Source organism: Cherax quadricarinatus, chromosome 30, assembly GCF_038502225.1.
Source record: "Cherax quadricarinatus isolate ZL_2023a chromosome 30, ASM3850222v1, whole genome shotgun sequence".
Lineage (NCBI taxonomy): Eukaryota > Metazoa > Arthropoda > Malacostraca > Decapoda > Parastacidae > Cherax > Cherax quadricarinatus.
Window position 1 is genome coordinate 33885931 of NC_091321.1, and position 18134 is coordinate 33904064.

Sequence of the window (18134 nt, forward strand, 5' to 3'; positions counted from 1 at the left end):
GAAGAGGCTAAAGAAAATGACCTTGACGACTTAAAAGAAAAGTAGGACCAGGAAAACCACGAAAATTATGTACAATATATTTAGAGGTCTTGGCAAGGCAAACAGGGACAGTAGCTAAAATGACAGGAGTCGAGAACAAGGAGATACAACTAGAAGCTAAACTCGCAAGTGAGTCTCAAGGTTGTTTCAGGAAATATTTATTTAGCCTCGGGAGGTGGAAAGATTTAGAGGAAGATATATCGTGAATGAACAATGTACATATTTTTAAGGTTAGATATTACAGGGGAAGCATAAGGTAGGAACTCGTTAGGTGGAACTGGTTTAATATAGTTAAGAGGAGGAGTTAGGAGCTGAGACTCGACCCTTGCAACTGCAACTACCCGAAGGTGTCACACTTCGAGAAACTGGCTTGCACTGATTGTAATATCTGTATACCCATAGGACTGTCAAATAGTAATTGACAAACTCTCTTTTTTTACGAGCATATTATGTATCGCGTGTAGACTTTCCTAAAGCCCCACGATGAGTTATATCTAGAAGTTATACAGTTCTAGAAATACAGAAAAATCTGTGCAAGACATTAAATAAAGATCTTCCTAGATTATCGATGGATAATTCTTAGAAATGATTCTGCTTACATAGCTAAACTATGTAAAACAAAAAGTACGATTTATACTCACGGCTGATTGACGTTTTCCCCGAGTTTGGTTATGTAAGATGTTGGGATGTAGCCTTCGTTGACGACGCTGCTTCCCCGCAACACCTTGACATATGACCAGTGATGGTCAGGCTGGAACACCACTTCCATCACCTCGCCCTTCTTAAGGGAGATGCTCTCGCTGTCTACAGCCACGTAGTCGTAGAGAGCGATGTACTTATCAGCTTTGATGGTTGGGCTGGTGATAGTGGTAGGGGTGGTGATGGTGGTAGGGGTGGTGTTGGTGGTAATGGTGGTAGCGGTGGTGATGGTGGCAGCAGTGGTGATGGTGGTAGCGGTGGTGTTGGTGGTGATGGTGGTAGCGGTGGTATAAAATTTGGAAGCTGGAGAATCTGAAGTGAGAAAGATTGTATTAGACATACTAGTATGAATAAGTGATATGCGACAAACTGTGGTGAATATTAATAAGAGTGTGTTTGTGTGGTTGTAGTAGTGATGAATGTTTGTGGGAATGAGTGTTAGTAGCTGCGGCAGTCATGTCTTAGAATCACTGAGTCATGTATCTTAGAAAACAAAATGTTACCTTCACTGTGTTTGCTGTTTGATTTATATTAATAACTATCCGTTTTTCTCATATCACCATTAAGAATGTTGATAGGCTTTAACTTTTACAACTATCTTCAAAAATACAGTAGATTTTTTATGTTTATCATCTAGAAAATTTTCACACAATGAACATTCAAAATTCTCAAAACCATACAAAGAGTTTCTCGAGTTATCGAGGAAGAATTGAAAGAAAAATGACAGCATCTACTTCACCATTAATTCAAACTGCAACATATCTCATTTGTACTTCCAACCCCAGAAATCAGACCAAATCCTGAATCCACTTGTCCCCGCTAACTCAAGTCTAACACGCACTTTTGGATGCTCACGACCTTATCAATCAAAACTGCCTACATATCACTCGTCCAGCTCCACCAACTCGCATGCTCTCGCGAATTCCTTGCATTGTTAAAATCTCTAGTAAGGCTGATACATGCAGGGGATGAGATAAAAAGCTGTAAGCCTTCTCCCTGAAAGCTGGCTGCCTTGGATCAAAGTCTAGCTCAAGCTGGACTCCAAGGTATTGGTCCAATGTGGTGAGTTTGGTATAGCACTGCGTACCTTGTTCCAAGGTTCGTAGGTTCGAGTCTCCTTCAGCCAGAGATCAGTGTTTGTGTATATTTCGCCTGCTCTCGCGAATTCCTTGCAATCCTACCATCATGTAAAACAATTACAGGCTTCCGTTTTACACTCACTTGGCAGGACGGTAGTACCTCCCTGGGTGGTTGCTGTCTACCATCCTACTACCTATAATGTGTATATATATATATATATATATATATATATATATATATATATATATATATATATATATATATATATATATATATAAAATGAAAATATCGTGAACCAAGCGATACAGGATGCAAAACAACCAAGGGGGGAGTAGAATGCTAGCTCTAGGCCTTTCGGGTTGCAGTTAACACATCAGGAGCTTGCAAAGTTACAGAAAAGAGAAGATATCCAAGCAAATACACTGGACGTCTTCACTGGAGTGAAGACGTCCAGTGAAGACGTCCTTTGGGATCGTATTTTCTTGGATATCCTCTTTACTGCAACACTGCAAGCTCCTGGTGTGTCGATTGCAACACGAAAGGCCTAGAGCTAGCATTCTACTCCCCCGTGGTTGTTTTGCATCCTGCATCGCTTGGTTTGCGATATTTGCATACTAATATATTATATATATATATATATATATATATATATATATATATATATATATATTTTTTTTTATTTTTTTATCACACTGGCCGATTCCCACCAAGGCAGGGTGGCCCGAAAAAGAAAAACTTTCACCATCATTCACTCCATCACTGTCTTGCCAGAAGGGTGATTTACACTACAGTTTTTAAACTGCAACATTAACACCCCTCCTTCAGATTGCAGGCACTGTACTTCCCATCTCCAGGACTCAAGTCCGGCCTGCCGGTTTCCCTGAACCCCTTCATAAATGTTACTTTGCTCACACTCCAACAGCACGTCAAGTATTAAAAACCATTTGTCTCCATTCACTCCTATCAAACACGCTCACGCATGCCTGCTGGAAGTCCAAGCCCCTCGCACACAAAACCTCCTTTACCCCCTCCCTCCAACCTTTCCTAGGCCGACCCCTACCCCGCCTTCCTTCCACTACAGACTGATACACTCTTGAAGTCATTCTGTTTCGCTCCATTCTCTCTACATGTTCGAACCACCTCAACAACCCTTCCTCAGCCCTCTGGACAACAGTTTTGGTAATCCCGCACCTCCTCCTAACTTCCAAACTACGAATTCTCTGCATTATATTCACACCACACATTGCCCTCAGACATGACATCTCCACTGCCTCCAGCCTTCTCCTCGCTGCAACGTTCATCACCCATGCTTCACACCCATATAAGAGCGTTGGTAAAACTATATTCTCATACATTCCCCTCTTTGCCTCCAAGGACAAAGTTCTTTGTCTCCACAGACTCCTAAGTGCACCACTCACCCTTTTCCCTTCATCAATTCTATGATTCACCTCATCTTTCATAGACCCATCCGCTGACACGTCCACTCCCAAATATCTGAATACATTCACCTCCTCCATACTCTCTCCCTCCAATCTGATATCCAATCTTTCATCACCTAATCTTTTTGTTATCCTCATAACCTTACTCTTTCCTGTATTCACTTTCAATTTTCTTCTTTTGCACACCCTACCAAATTCATCCACCAATCTCTGCAACTTCTCTTCAGAATCTCCCGAGAGCACAGTGTCATCAGCAAAGAGCAACTGTGACAACGCCCACTTTGTGTGATTCTTTATCTTTAACTCCACGCCTCTTGCCAAGACCCTCGCATTTACTTCTCTTACAACCCCATCTATAAATATATTAAACAACCACGGTTACATCACACATCCTTGTCTAAGGCCTACTTTTACTGGGAAATAATTTCCCTCTTTCCTACATACTCTAACTTGAGCCTCACTATCCTCGTAAAAACTCTTCACTGCTTTCAGTAACCTACCTCCTACACCATACACCTGCAACCTCTGCCACATTGCCCCCCTATCCACCCTGTCATACGCCTTTTCCAAATCCATAAATGCCACAAAGACCTCTTTAACCTTATCTAAATACTGTTCACTTATATGTTTCACTGTAAACACCTGGTCCACACACCCCCTACCTTTCCTAAAGCCTCCTTGTTCATCTGATATCCTATTCTCCGTCTTACTCTTAATTCTTTCAATAATAATTCTACCATACACTTTACCAGGTATACTCAACAGACTTATCCCCCTATAATTTTTGCACTCTCTTTTATCCCCCTTGCCTTTATACAAAGGAACTATGCATGTTCTCTGCCAATCCCTAGGTACCTTACCCTCTTCCATACATTTATTAAATAATTGCACCAACCACTCCAAAACTATATCCCCACCTGCTTTTAACATTTCTATCTTTATCCCATCAATCCCAGCTGCCTTACCCCCTTTCATTTTACCTACTGCCTCACGAACTTCCCCCACACTCACAACTGGCTCTTCCTCACTCCTACAAGATGTTATTCCTCCTTGCCCTATACACGAAATCACAGCTTCCCTATCTTCATCAACATTTAACAATTCCTCAAAATATTCCCTCCATCTTCCCAATACCTCTAACTCTCCATTTAATAACTCTCCTCTCCTATTTTTAACTGACAAATCCATTTGTTCTCTAGGCTTTCTTAACTTGTTAATCTCACTCCAAAACTTTTTCTTATTTTCAACAAAATTTGTTGATAACATCTCACCCACTCTCTCATTTGCTCTCTTTTTACATTGCTTCACCACTCTCTTAACCTCTCTCTTTTTCTCCATATACTCTTCCCTCCTTGCATCACTTCTACTTTGTAAAAACTTCTCATATGCTAACTTTTCCTCCCTTACTACTCTCTTTACATCATTCCACCAATCGCTCCTCTTCCCTCCCACACCCACTTTCCTGTAACCACAAACTTCTGCTGAACACTCTAACACTACCTTTTTAAACCTACCCCATACCTCTTCGACCCCATTGCCTATGCTCTCATTAGCCCATCTATCCTCCAATAGCTGTTTATATCTTACCCTAACTGCCTCCTCTTTTAGTTTATAAACCTTCACCTCTCTCTTCCCTGATGCTTCTATTCTCCTTGTATCCCATCTACCTTTTACTCTCAGTGTAGCTACAACTAGAAAGTGATCTGATATATCTGTGGCCCCTCTATAAATATGTACATCCTGAAGTCTATTCAACAGTCTCCTATCTACCAATACATAATCCAACAAACTACTGTCATTTCGCCCTACATCATATCTTGTATACTTATTTATCCTCTTTTTCTTAAAATATGTATTACCTATAACTAAACCCCTTTCTATACAAAGTTCAATCAAAGGGCTCCCATTATCATTTACACCTGGCACCCCAAACTTAACTACCACACCCTCTCTAAAAGTTTCTCCTACTTTAACATTCAGGTTCCCTACCACAATTACTCTCTCACTTGGTTCAAAGGCTCCTATACATTCACTTAACATCTCCCAAAATCTCTCTCTCCTCTGCATTCCTCTCTTCTCCAGATGCATACACGCTTATTATGACCCACTTCTCGCATCCAACCTTTACTTTAATCCACATAATTCTTGAATTTACACATTCATATTCTCTTTTCTCCTTCCATAACTGATCATTCAACATTACTGCTACCCCTTCCTTTGCTCTAACTCTCTCAGATACTCCAGATTTAATCCCATTTATTTCCCCCCACCGAAACTCCCCTACCCCCTTCAGCTTTGTTTCGCTTAGGGCCAGGACATCAAACTCTTTTCATTCATAACATCAGCAATCATCTGTTTCTTGTCATCTGCACTACATCCACGCACATTCAAGCATCCCAGTTTTATAAAGTTTTTCTTCTTCTCTTTTTTAGTAAATGTCTACAGGAGAAGGGGTTACTAGCCCATCGCTCCCGGCATTTTAGTCGCCTCATACGACACGCATGGCTTACGGAGGAAAGATTCTTTTCCACTTCCCCATGGACAATAGAAGAAATAAAGAAGAACAAGAGCTTTTTAGAAAAAGGAGAAAAACCTAGATGTATGTGTGTGTGTATATATATATATATATATATATATATATATATATATATATATATATATATATATAATGTCGTGCCGAATAGGCAGAACTTGCGATCTTGGCTTAAATAGCAACGCTCATCTTGCCATATAGGACAAGCGAAAATTTGTGTATGCAATAATTTCGCCAAAATCATTTTGAACCTAACGAAAAAAATATATTTCAATGTGTTTGTTTAGTATTAAATTATTGTAAATAAATCTAAAATATATATAGTTGGGTTAGGCTAAAATAAATTGTTCTTGTTATAATAAGGTTAGGTAAGTTTTCTAAGATTCTTTTGGTGCAAAATTAAAAATCTTTACATTAACATTAATGAAAAAAATATATCTTTAAACTTATAAGAGAAAATTTTAGAAAGGACTTAATTTTAAATGAGTTCTTGCTAATTGACCAGTTTTACATATTCGGCACGACATATATATATATATATATATATATATATATATATATATATATATATATATATATATATATATATATATATATATATAATATATATATATATATATATATATATGTATATATATATAATGTCGTACCGAATAGGCAGAACTTGCGATCTTGGCTTAAATAGCAACGCTCATCTTGCTATATAGGACAAGTGAAAATTTGTGTATGCAATAATTTCGCCAAAATCATTCTGAACCTAACGAAAAAAATATATTTCACTGTGTTTGTTTAGTATTAAATTATTGTAAACAAATCTAAAATATATTTAGATGTGTTAGGCTAAAATAAATTGCGCTTGTTATAATAAGGTTAGGTAAGTTTTCCAAGTTCCTTTTGGTGCAAAATTTAAATTTTTTACATCAGCATTAATGAAAAAAATATATCTTTAAACGTATAAGAGAAAATTTTAGAAAGGACATAATTTCAAATGAGGTCTTTCTAAATGATCAATTGTACATATTCGGCACGACATATATATATATATATATATATATATATATATATATATATATATATATATATATATATATATATATATATATATATAGGTAACAAGGTGAGGCGATAAAACATATCTTGAATCACCATTCCAAACACTATTAAACAAAATAAAGTCAGTTTTGTCTTCTCTTCTGTGTTAATGATAGTTATGCTACACAACAAGTTACATCCACTACTACTTGTACTATTGCTACTACTATTAATACTGATACTACTACTGCTATTACTACTTCTATTGCTATTAATTGTACTACTATTACTTATAGTAGTAGTACTACTACTTCAACTAATACTTATACTACTACAGCTACTACTACTAGTAATAGTAGTACTACTACTGTTACTGCTAATACTACTACTACTGTTACTGCTAATACTACTACTACTACTGTTACTGCTAATACTACTACTACTACTGTTACTGCTAATACTACTACTACTGCCTTATCATGGGCCAGTTAGCCTACTGCAGTGCTGATGCTTTACCTCCATGTATAGTTACCTGTATATATGTGTGTCCCAGTATTGTTTGTAACAGCTTGACAAACCTCTGGAGAGTGTTAAGTTGCCACAATAAAATGTCATATAAGTTGAACACATGTGCCTTTCTCATCACTGTTTACCAAGCGGATTCCCACGATATTTCTCAGCATCTTTAGGGTAACTTTCCGGCAACCAGAAGGGCACAAAAACCAGGATATAACTCATAAACGAACTTAAATAGCCATGCAGCTGTGATTTATGAGTTATGTCACCTTGCAGCTGTGTTTTGTAAGCTATGTTACCTTGCAGCTGTGATTTATAAGTTATGTCGCGTTGCAGCTATGATTGTTAAATTATGTCGCGTTGCAGCTGTGATTTATAAGTTATGTCGCGTTGCAGCTGTGATTTATAAGTTATGTCGCGTTGCAGCTGTGATTTATGAGTTAAGTCACCTTGCAGCTGTGATTTATGAGTTAAGTCACCTTGCAGCTGTGATTTATGAGTTAAGTCACCTTGCAGCTGTGTTTTACATCTGTCTCAGAGACAACCCACCACCAGGAAGCTGGATGTAGCCTCCGAGAGGTCATGCATGTTGTTCTCATTCCTATTGTATCTCCTTTTTTTTGCGTGTGTGTGTATTTTGTTATCGAATAAAGTTCACAAACATAGCATATAGAAGACGGTGGAAGTAAATATTGAAGCAGCTCAAGGTAGAAACCTGAGCTTTCCCTGAAGTACGTTTAGTCTCTTCCCTGAGGCAGTGTGTCCCCAGCCAGTTCTAGAAGTGGTACCTCCCTCTACACACACACACACACACACACACACACACACACACACACACACACACACACACACACACACACATATACACACACATACACACACATAAGGGGAATGTCCTATGAAGAAAGATTAAGGGAAATCGGCCTGACGACACTGGAGGACAGGAGGGTCAGGGGAGACATGATAACGACATATAAAATACTGCGTGGAATAGACAAGGTGGACAAAGACAGGATGTTCCAGGGAGGGGACACAGAAACAAGAGGCCACAATTGGAAGTTGAAGACACAAATGAGTCAGAGAGATATTAGGAAGTATTTCTTCAGTCATAGAGTTGTAAGGCAGTGGAATAGCCTAGAAAATGACGTAGTGGAGGCAGGAACCATACACAGTTTTAAGACGAGGTTTGATAAAGCTCATGGAGCGGGGAGAGAGAGGGCCCAGTAGCAACCGGTGAAGAGGCGGGGCCAGGAGCTAAGACTCGACCCCTGCAACCACAAATAGGTGAGTACAAATAGGTGAGTACATACACACACACACACATACACACACACACACATACACACACACACATACACATACACACATACACACACACACATACACACACATACACACACACACACAAACACACACATACACACACACACACACATACACACACACACACACATACACACACACACACACACACACACACACACACACACATGTGCACATGTGTGTGTATCTGGAACTTACACAGTAAAGTATACTTACTATTATTCATGACAGATGATCTGAAAAAAGAACATTTATTATTAATTACTTGGAAATTATAGTTAAAATTAATTATCAGTTATTAGTATTAGCTTAATGTTATTTTTCAGATATTTAATGTTAAATGTTCATGTGTAAATGTGTAAGTAAGACTGTAAGTGTGTAACTGTGTAAATGTGTAAGTAAGAGTGTAAGTGTGTAACTGTGTAAATGTGTAAGTAAGAGTGTAAGTGTGTAACTGTGTAAATGTGTAAGTAAGAGTGTAAGTGTGTAACTGTGTAAATGTGTAAGTAAGAGTGTAAGTGTGTAACTGTGTAAATGTGTAAGTAAGAGTGTAAGTGTGTAACTGTGTAAATGTGTAAGTAAGAGTGTAAGTGTGTAACTGTGTAAGTAAGAGTGTAAGTGTGTAACTGTGTAAATGTGTAAGTAAGAGTGTAAGTGTGTAACTGTGTAAATAAGAGTGTGTGTAACTGTGTAAATGTGTAAGTAAGAGTGTAAGTGTGTAACTGTGTAAATAAGAGTGTAAGTGTGTAACTGTGTAAATGTGTAAGTAAGAGTGTAAGTGTGTAACTGTGTAAATGTGTAAATAAGAGTGTGTGTAACTGTGTAAATGTGTAAGAGTGTAAGTGTGTAACTGTGTGAGTGTGTAAGTTTGTAAGTGACTAAGTGTGTAAGTGAATAAATGTGCAAGTACGTGTGTGAGTGTGTAAGTGTATAAGTGTATAAGTGTGTAATTGTGTGAGTGTAAGTTTGTAAGTTAATAAGTGTGTACGTAAGTGTGTGAGTAAGTGTGTAAGTGTATGAGTGAGGTCTATCATTATAATAGGTGGTGAAATATCTTTCACTTTCTTACTTAATCTACACTGGAAAAAAAAGTAGACTGGTGTTATAAGTCTTAATGACTGGTGTTATAAGTCTATCTGGTCTATCCTGTATATTCCTCGGAATATTTTCTATTTTGTGCCCATGTGTCCTCTCTCTCTCTCTCTCTCTCTCTCTCTCTCTCTCTCTCTCTCTCTCTCCATCTCTCCATCTCTCCATTTTTACACCATCGTGAAGTCAAATTCTTTAATTTTTTATTCTTCGTGTTAACCTCGTCATTACCTTTGTGAGTTTATGAGTTAGGTTTCTGAGGCACCGAGCTCCACCTGGTGTTGTGTTTATCAGGACTGATCTAACATATGTTGTGTGCACCGTTTTTATTGTTTAAAATGTGTTAAACTCCACATATGTTATTCTAGTGAAGTGGTTCAAGCTTTTCCACTCCATTTCCCTCTATAGGAATTCTTAAAAAAATCCCCATAGATCTCCCTTATTTTTGGCTTCAGCATTATGAGCAAGTATTTCTAATGAGATTTGTACTTGGGTATGTCACATTCCTGACCGCATGTCGCAGAATACTTACCATAAGCAAAGTCAACACATATCTACTTAGTGCAGATGACGGAAATTCGTCATTATGTGCTAGACACAGTGAACGATGATGGCCAGGGACGTGAACGATGATGACCAGGGACGTGAACGATGATGACCAGGGACGTGAACGATGATGGCCAGGGACGTGAACGATGATGACCAGGGACGTGAACGATGATGACCAGGGACGTGAACGATGATGACCAGGGACGTGAACGATGATGACCAGGGACGTGAACGATGATGACCAGGGACGTGAACGATGATGACCAGGGACGTGAACGATGATGACCAGGGACGTGAACGATGATGACCAGGGACGTGAACGATGATGACCAGGGACGTGAACGATGATGACGAGGGACGTGAACGATGATGGCCAGGGACGTGAACGATGATGACCAGGGACGTGAACGATGATGACCAGGGACGTGAACGATGATGACCAGGGACGTGAACGATGATGGCCAGGGACGTGAACGATGATGACCAGGGACGTGAACGATGATGACCAGGGACGTGAACGATGATGACCAGGGACGTGAACGATGATGACCAGGGACGTGAACGATGATGACCAGGGACGTGAACGATGATGGCCAGGGACGTGAACGATGATGACCAGGGACGTGAACGATGATGCCAGGGACGTGAACGATGATGAGCAGGGACGTGAACGATGATGACCAGGGACGTGAACGATGATGGCCAGGGACGTGAACGATGATGACCAGGGACGTGAACGATGATGACCAGGGACGTGAACGATGATGACCAGGGACGTGAACGATGATGACCAGGGACGTGAACGATGATGGCCAGGGACGTGAACGATGATGACCAGGGACGTGAACGATGATGACCAGGGACGTGAACGATGATGGCCAGGGACGTGAACGATGATGGCCAGGGACGTGAACGATGATGACCAGGGACGTGAACGATGATGACCAGGGACGTGAACGATGATGGCCAGGGACGTGAACGATGATGACCAGGGACGTGAACGATGATGGCCAGGGACGTGAACGATGATGGCCAGGGACGTGAACGATGACCAGGGACGTGAACGATGATGACCAGGGACGTGAACGATGATGACCAGGGACGTGAACGATGATGACCAGGGACGTGAACGATGATGACCAGGGACGTGAACGATGATGGCCAGGGACGTGAACGATGATGACCAGGGACGTGAACGATGATGACCAGGGACGTGAACGATGATGGCCAGGGACGTGAACGATGATGACCAGGGACGTGAACGATGATGACCAGGGACGTGAACGATGATGACCAGGGACGTGAACGATGATGACCAGGGACGTGAACGATGATGACCAGGGACGTGAACGATGATGACCAGGGACGTGAACGATGATGACCAGGGACGTGAACGATGATGACCAGGGACGTGAACGATGATGACCAGGGACGTGAACGATGATGACCAGGGACGTGAACGATGATGACCAGGGACGTGAACGATGATGACCAGGGACGTGAACGATGATGACCAGGGACGTGAACGATGATGACCAGGGACGTGAACGATGATGACCAGGGACGTGAACGATGATGACCAGGGACGTGAACGATGATGACCAGGGACGTGAACGATGATGACCAGGGACGTGAACGATGATGACCAGGGACGTGAACGATGATGACCAGGGACGTGAACGATGATGACCAGGGACGTGAACGATGATGACCAGGGACGTGAACGATGATGACCAGGGACGTGAACGATGATGACCAGGGACGTGAACGATGATGACCAGGGACGTGAACGATGATGACCAGGGACGTGAACGATGATGACCAGGGACGTGAACGATGATGACCAGGGACGTGAACGATGCTGACCAGGGACGTGAACGATGATGACCAGGGGTGAACGATGATGACCAGGGACGTGAACGATGATGACCAGGGACGTGAACGATGATGACCAGGGACGTGAACGATGATGACCAGGGACGTGAACGATGATGACCAGGGACGTGAACGATGATGGCCAGGGACGTGAACGATGATGACCAGGGACGTGAACGATGATGACCAGGGACGTGAACGATGATGACCAGGGACGTGAACGATGATGACCAGGGACGTGAACGATGATGGCCAGGGACGTGAACGATGATGACCAGGGACGTGAACGATGATGACCAGGGACGTGAACGATGATGACCAGGGACGTGAACGATGATGACCAGGGACGTGAACGATGATGGCCAGGGACGTGAACGATGATGACCAGGGACGTGAACGATGATGACCAGGGACGTGAACGATGATGACCAGGGACGTGAACGATGATGGCCAGGGACGTGAACGATGATGACCAGGGACGTGAACGATGATGACCAGGGACGTGAACGATGATGGCCAGGGACGTGAACGATGATGGCCAGGGACGTGAACGATGATGACCAGGGACGTGAACGATGATGACCAGGGACGTGAACGATGATGACCAGGGACGTGAACGATGATGACCAGGGACGTGAACGATGATGGCCAGGGACGTGAACGATGATGACCAGGGACGTGAACGATGATGACCAGGGACGTGAACGATGATGACCAGGGACGTCGATGATGACCAGGGACGTGATGACCAGGGACTCGACGATGATGGCCAGGGACGTGAACGATGATGACCAGGGACGTGAACGATGATGGCCAGGGACGTGAACGATGATGGCCAGGGACGTGAACGATGATGGCCAGGGACGTGAACGATGATGGCCAGGGACGTGAACGATGATGACCAGGGACGTGAACGATGATGGCCAGGGACGTGAACGATGATGGCCAGGGACGTGAACGATGATGGCCAGGGACGTGAACGATGATGACCAGGGACGTGAACGATGATGGCCAGGGACGTGAACGATGATGGCCAGGGACGTGAACGATGATGACCAGGGACGTGAACGATGATGACCAGGGACGTGAACGATGATGGCCAGGGACGTGAACGATGATGACCAGGGACGTGAACGATGATGACCAGGGACGTGAACGATGATGGCCAGGGACGTGAACGATGATGGCCAGGGACGTGAACGATGATGGCCAGGGACGTGAACGATGATGGCCAGGGACGTGAACGATGATGACCAGGGACGTGAACGATGCTCGATGGCCAGGGACGTGAACGATGATGGCCAGGGACGTGAACGATGATGACCAGGGACGTGAACGATGATGGCCAGGGACGTGAACGATGATGACCAGGGACGTGAACGATGATGGCCAGGGACGTGAACGATGATGGCCAGGGACGTGAACGATGATGACCAGGGACGTGAACGATGATGGCCAGGGACGTGAACGATGATGGCCAGGGACGTGAACGATGATGGCCAGGGACGTGAACGATGATGACCAGGGACGTGAACGATGATGACCAGGGACGTGAACGATGATGGCCAAGGACGTGAACGATGATCGATGGCCAGGGACGTGAACGATGATGACCAGGGACGTGAACGATGCTCGATGGCCAGGGACGTGAACGATGATGACCAGGGACGTGAACGATGATGACCAGGGACGTGAACGATGATGGCCAAGGACGTGAACGATGATCGATGGCCAGGGACGTGAACGATGATGACCAGGGACGTGAACGATGATGGCCAGGGACGTGAACGATGATGGCCAGGGACGTGAACGATGATGGCCAGGGACGTGAACGATGATGACCAGGGACGTGAACGATGATGGCCAGGGACGTGAACGATGATCGATGGCCAGGGACGTGAACGATGATGACCAGGGACGTGAACGATGATCGATGGCCAGGGACGTGAACGATGATGACCAGGGACGTGAACGATGATCGATGGCCAGGGACGTGAACGATGATGGCCAGCGACGTGAACGATGATCGATGGCCAGGGACGTGAACGATGCTGACCAGGGACGTGAACGATGATGGCCAGAGACGTGAACGATGATCGATGGCCAGGGACGTGAACGATGTTGACCAGGGACGTGAACGATGATGGCCAGAGACGTGAACGATGATCGATGGCCAGGGACGTGAACGATGATGACCAGGGACGTGAACGATGATGACCAGGGACGTGAACGATGATGGCCAGGGACGTGAACGATGATGACCAGGGACGTGAACGATGCTGACCAGAGAGGTGAACGTTGCTGGCCAGGGACATGAACGATCCTGACCAGGGACGTGAACGATGATCGATGGCCAGGGACGTGAACGATGAAGACCAGAGAGGTGAACGTTGCTGGCCAGGGACATGAACGATCCTGACCAGGGACGTGAACGATGCTGACCAGGGACGTGAACGATGCTGACGAGGGACGTGAATGATGCTGGCCAGGGACGTGAACGATGCTGACCAGAGACGTGAACGTTGCTGGCCAGGGACGTGAACGATGCTGGCCAAGGACATGAACGATGTTTCCAGACACGTGAACGGATGAGATCAAACAACAGTTTCTGACGACACACACACAAACACACACATACACAGACACACAAACACACACACACGCGCACACACATACACACGCACGCACACACATACACACATACACATACACACACACATACACATACACACACACACACACATACACACACATACACACATACACACACACATACACACACACACATACACACACACATACACAAAGAAATTTGGAGAGCCTGGAACCACATGGGACCCAGAAACGTGGAGGGCTAAGAGGATGGAGATGGTACTGGAAAACCTCATGTACCAACACGTAAGGGACACTACCAGAGAGAGGAGAGGATGAACCAGCGAGACTGAACCTACTATTCACCTTGGATAGTGCAGAAATTGAGGCCACATATGAAAGGCCCCTCGGGGCCAGTGACCATTTGGTTCTGAGCTTCGAATACATAGAGTTACAAGTGGAGAGGGAAGCAGGAAGGGCAGGACGAACGAAGCCAGACTACAAGAGAGGGGACTACACAGGCATGAAGAATTTCCTGCATGAGGTTCAGTGGGATAGAGCACTGGCAGGAAAGCCAGTAAATGAGATGGAATATGTAACAACAATATGCAAGGAAGCTGAGGAGAGGTTTGTACCCAAGGGTAACAGAAATAACGAGAAGGCCAGGATGAGCCCTTGGTTCACTCAAAGGTGTAGAGAGGTCAAAACCAAGTGTGCTAGAAAATGGAAGAAATATAGAAGGCAAATGACCCAGGAGAATAAGGAGAACAGTCGTAGAACCAGAAGTGAATATGCAAAGGTAAGAAGGGAGGCCCAACGACAATACGAAAATGACATAGCAACGAAAGCCAACTCTGACCCGAAGCTGTTGTACAGCCACATCAGGAGGAAAACAACAGTCAAGGACCAGGTAATCAGGCTGAAGAAGGAAGGAGGGAAGATAAACAACCGCGATGTGAGGAGCTCAACAAAAGATTGAAAGAAGTGTTCACATAGGAAACAGAAGGAACTCTGGACGAACGGAGAGGTGGGGTACACCATCAAGTGTTGAACACAATACATACAACCAAGGAAGAAGTGGAGAAGCTGCTAAACGAGCTAGATACCTCAAAGGCGATGGGGTTGGATAACATCTCTCGATGGGTCCTGAGAGAGAGCAGAGATGCTATGTGTGCCACTAACAATAATTTTCAACATATCTATAGAAACAGGGCAACTACCTGAGATATGAAAAATAGCAAATGTAGTCCCAACTTTAAAAAGGAGATAGACACGAAGCACTAAACTACAGACCAGTGTCACTATCATGTATAATGTGCAAAGTCATGGAGAAGAATGGTGGAGCACCTAGAAAGGAATGGGCTTATCAATGACAACCAGCACGGTTTCAGGGAAGGGAAATCCTGTGTCACAAACCTACTAGAGTTCTATGACAGGGTGACAGCAGTAAGACAAGAGAGAGAGAGAGAGGTGGGTAGACTGCGTTTTCCTGGAGTGTATGAGGACATTTCACACAATTCTAAACAAGAGGTTAGTGCAAAAGCTGGAGGACCCGGCAGGGATATCAGGGAAGGCACTGATATGGCTCAGGGAATACCTATCGGGAAGGCAACAGCTAGTCATGGTATGTGATGAGGTGTCAGAGTGGGCGCCTGTGACGAGCGGGGTTCCACAGGGGTCAGTCGTAGGACCGGTGCTGTTTCTGATGTATGTGAACGACTTGACGGAAGGAATAGACTAAGAAGTGTCCCTGTTTAGAATTCAGTCGGACGAGGACCAAGAAAAACTACAAAGGGATCTGAACATGCTGCAGGCCTGGTTTGTTAGCTGGCTCCTGGAGTTCAACCCCACCAAGTGCAAACTAATGAAGATTGGAAAAGGGCAAAGAAGACTGCAGACAGAGTACAGTCTAGGGGGCCAGAGACTACAAACCTCACTGAAGAAAAACGAACTTGGGATAAATATAACACCGGGCACATCTTCTGAGGCGCATATCAATCAAACAACTGCTGCAGCATACGGGCGCCTAGCAAACCTAAGAATAACATTCCGACACATCAATAAGGAATCGTTCGGGACCCTGTACACCATATACGTTAGGTCTATATTGGAGTATGCAGCACCAGTTTGAAACCCACACCTAGCCAAGCACATAAACAAATTAGAGAAAGTGCAAAGGTTTGCAACGAGGCTAGTCCCAGAGCTAAGGGGCATGTCCTACCAGGAGTTAAGGGAAATCGACCTGACGACTCTGGAGGACATAGGGGGTTGTGATAACGATATATAAAATACTGAGGGGAATCGAAAAGGTGGACAGAGACAGGAAGTTCCAGAGATGGGACACAGCAACAAGGGGTCACGATTGGAAGGTGAAGACTCAGATGAGTCACAGGGATGTTAGGAAGCATTCAGTTACAGAGTTGTCAGGAAGTGGAATAGTCTGGAAAGTGATGTAGCTGAGGTAGGATCCATACATAGCTTTAAGAAGAGGTATGATAAAGCTCATGGATCAGGATGAGTGACCTAGTAGCAACCAGCGAAGAGGCAGGACCAGGAGCTGTGACTCGACCCCTGCAACCACAACTAGGAGAGTACACACATAGCGAACATGTGGTTCTGAGGTTTGAATACATAGTTACAAGTGGAAAGGGTAACAGAAGTAGGATGGGAAAAGCCAAACTACAAAAGGGAGGACTATGCAGGTATGAGGAGCTTTCTGAAAGAGGTTCACTGGGAAAGAGAATTAGTAGGAAAATCAGTAAACGAAATGATGAATTATGTGACAAAATACGAGAAGGCAGAGGAGAGGTTTATTCCCAAGAGCAACAGAAATAATGGGAAGACTAGAAGGAGCCCTTGCTTTACTTAAAGGTGAAGGGAGGCAAACAAATGCGCTAGAGAATGAAAAAATACAAAAGACAAAAGACCCAGGGAAACAGAGATTAGTAGAAGAGCCAGAAACGAGTATGCACGAAGCTGCTGTATAGCCACATCAGGAGGAAGACAATAGTCAAGGACCAGGTAATCAGGCTGAGGAAGGAAGGTTGGAAACTCACAAGAAACGACCAAGAAGTATGTGAGATTTAAGGAGGTATTTACAGTGGAGGCAGAAAGATAACTCCGGGAAGCTAGAATAGGGGGGAAGGGGGGTACACCAGCAAGGAATATACCAACAAGTGCTGGATGAAATACACATAACCGAGGAGGAGGTGAAGAAGCTGCTAAATGAACTTGATACCTCAAAGGCAGTGGAACCGGACACCTCCGTGGGTCCTTAGAGAGGAAGTGGCAACTACCTGAGTGTATGAAAGACGGCAAATGTAGTCCCCAGTTTTAAGAGAGGAGATAGAAACGAGGCCCTAAACTAC

The 18134-nt window shown here is 43.9% G+C and overlaps 1 protein-coding gene across 4 annotated transcripts in view; it reads right to left on the reverse strand.

Moving 5' to 3' along the window:
- Positions 1-18134, reverse strand: part of LOC128692565 (tyrosine-protein kinase Src42A) — an 87744-nt gene that overhangs the window by 42949 nt on the left and 26661 nt on the right. For all 4 annotated transcript variants that reach the window (XM_070090086.1, XM_070090085.1, XM_070090083.1 and 1 more), the window contains 2 exons: positions 8878-8897; positions 681-1050 (listed from right to left, as the gene is read on the reverse strand). In XM_070090086.1, the coding sequence (XP_069946187.1) occupies positions 681-1050; positions 8878-8897 (390 nt within the window). The remainder of the gene's footprint in view (positions 1-680; positions 1051-8877; positions 8898-18134) is intronic.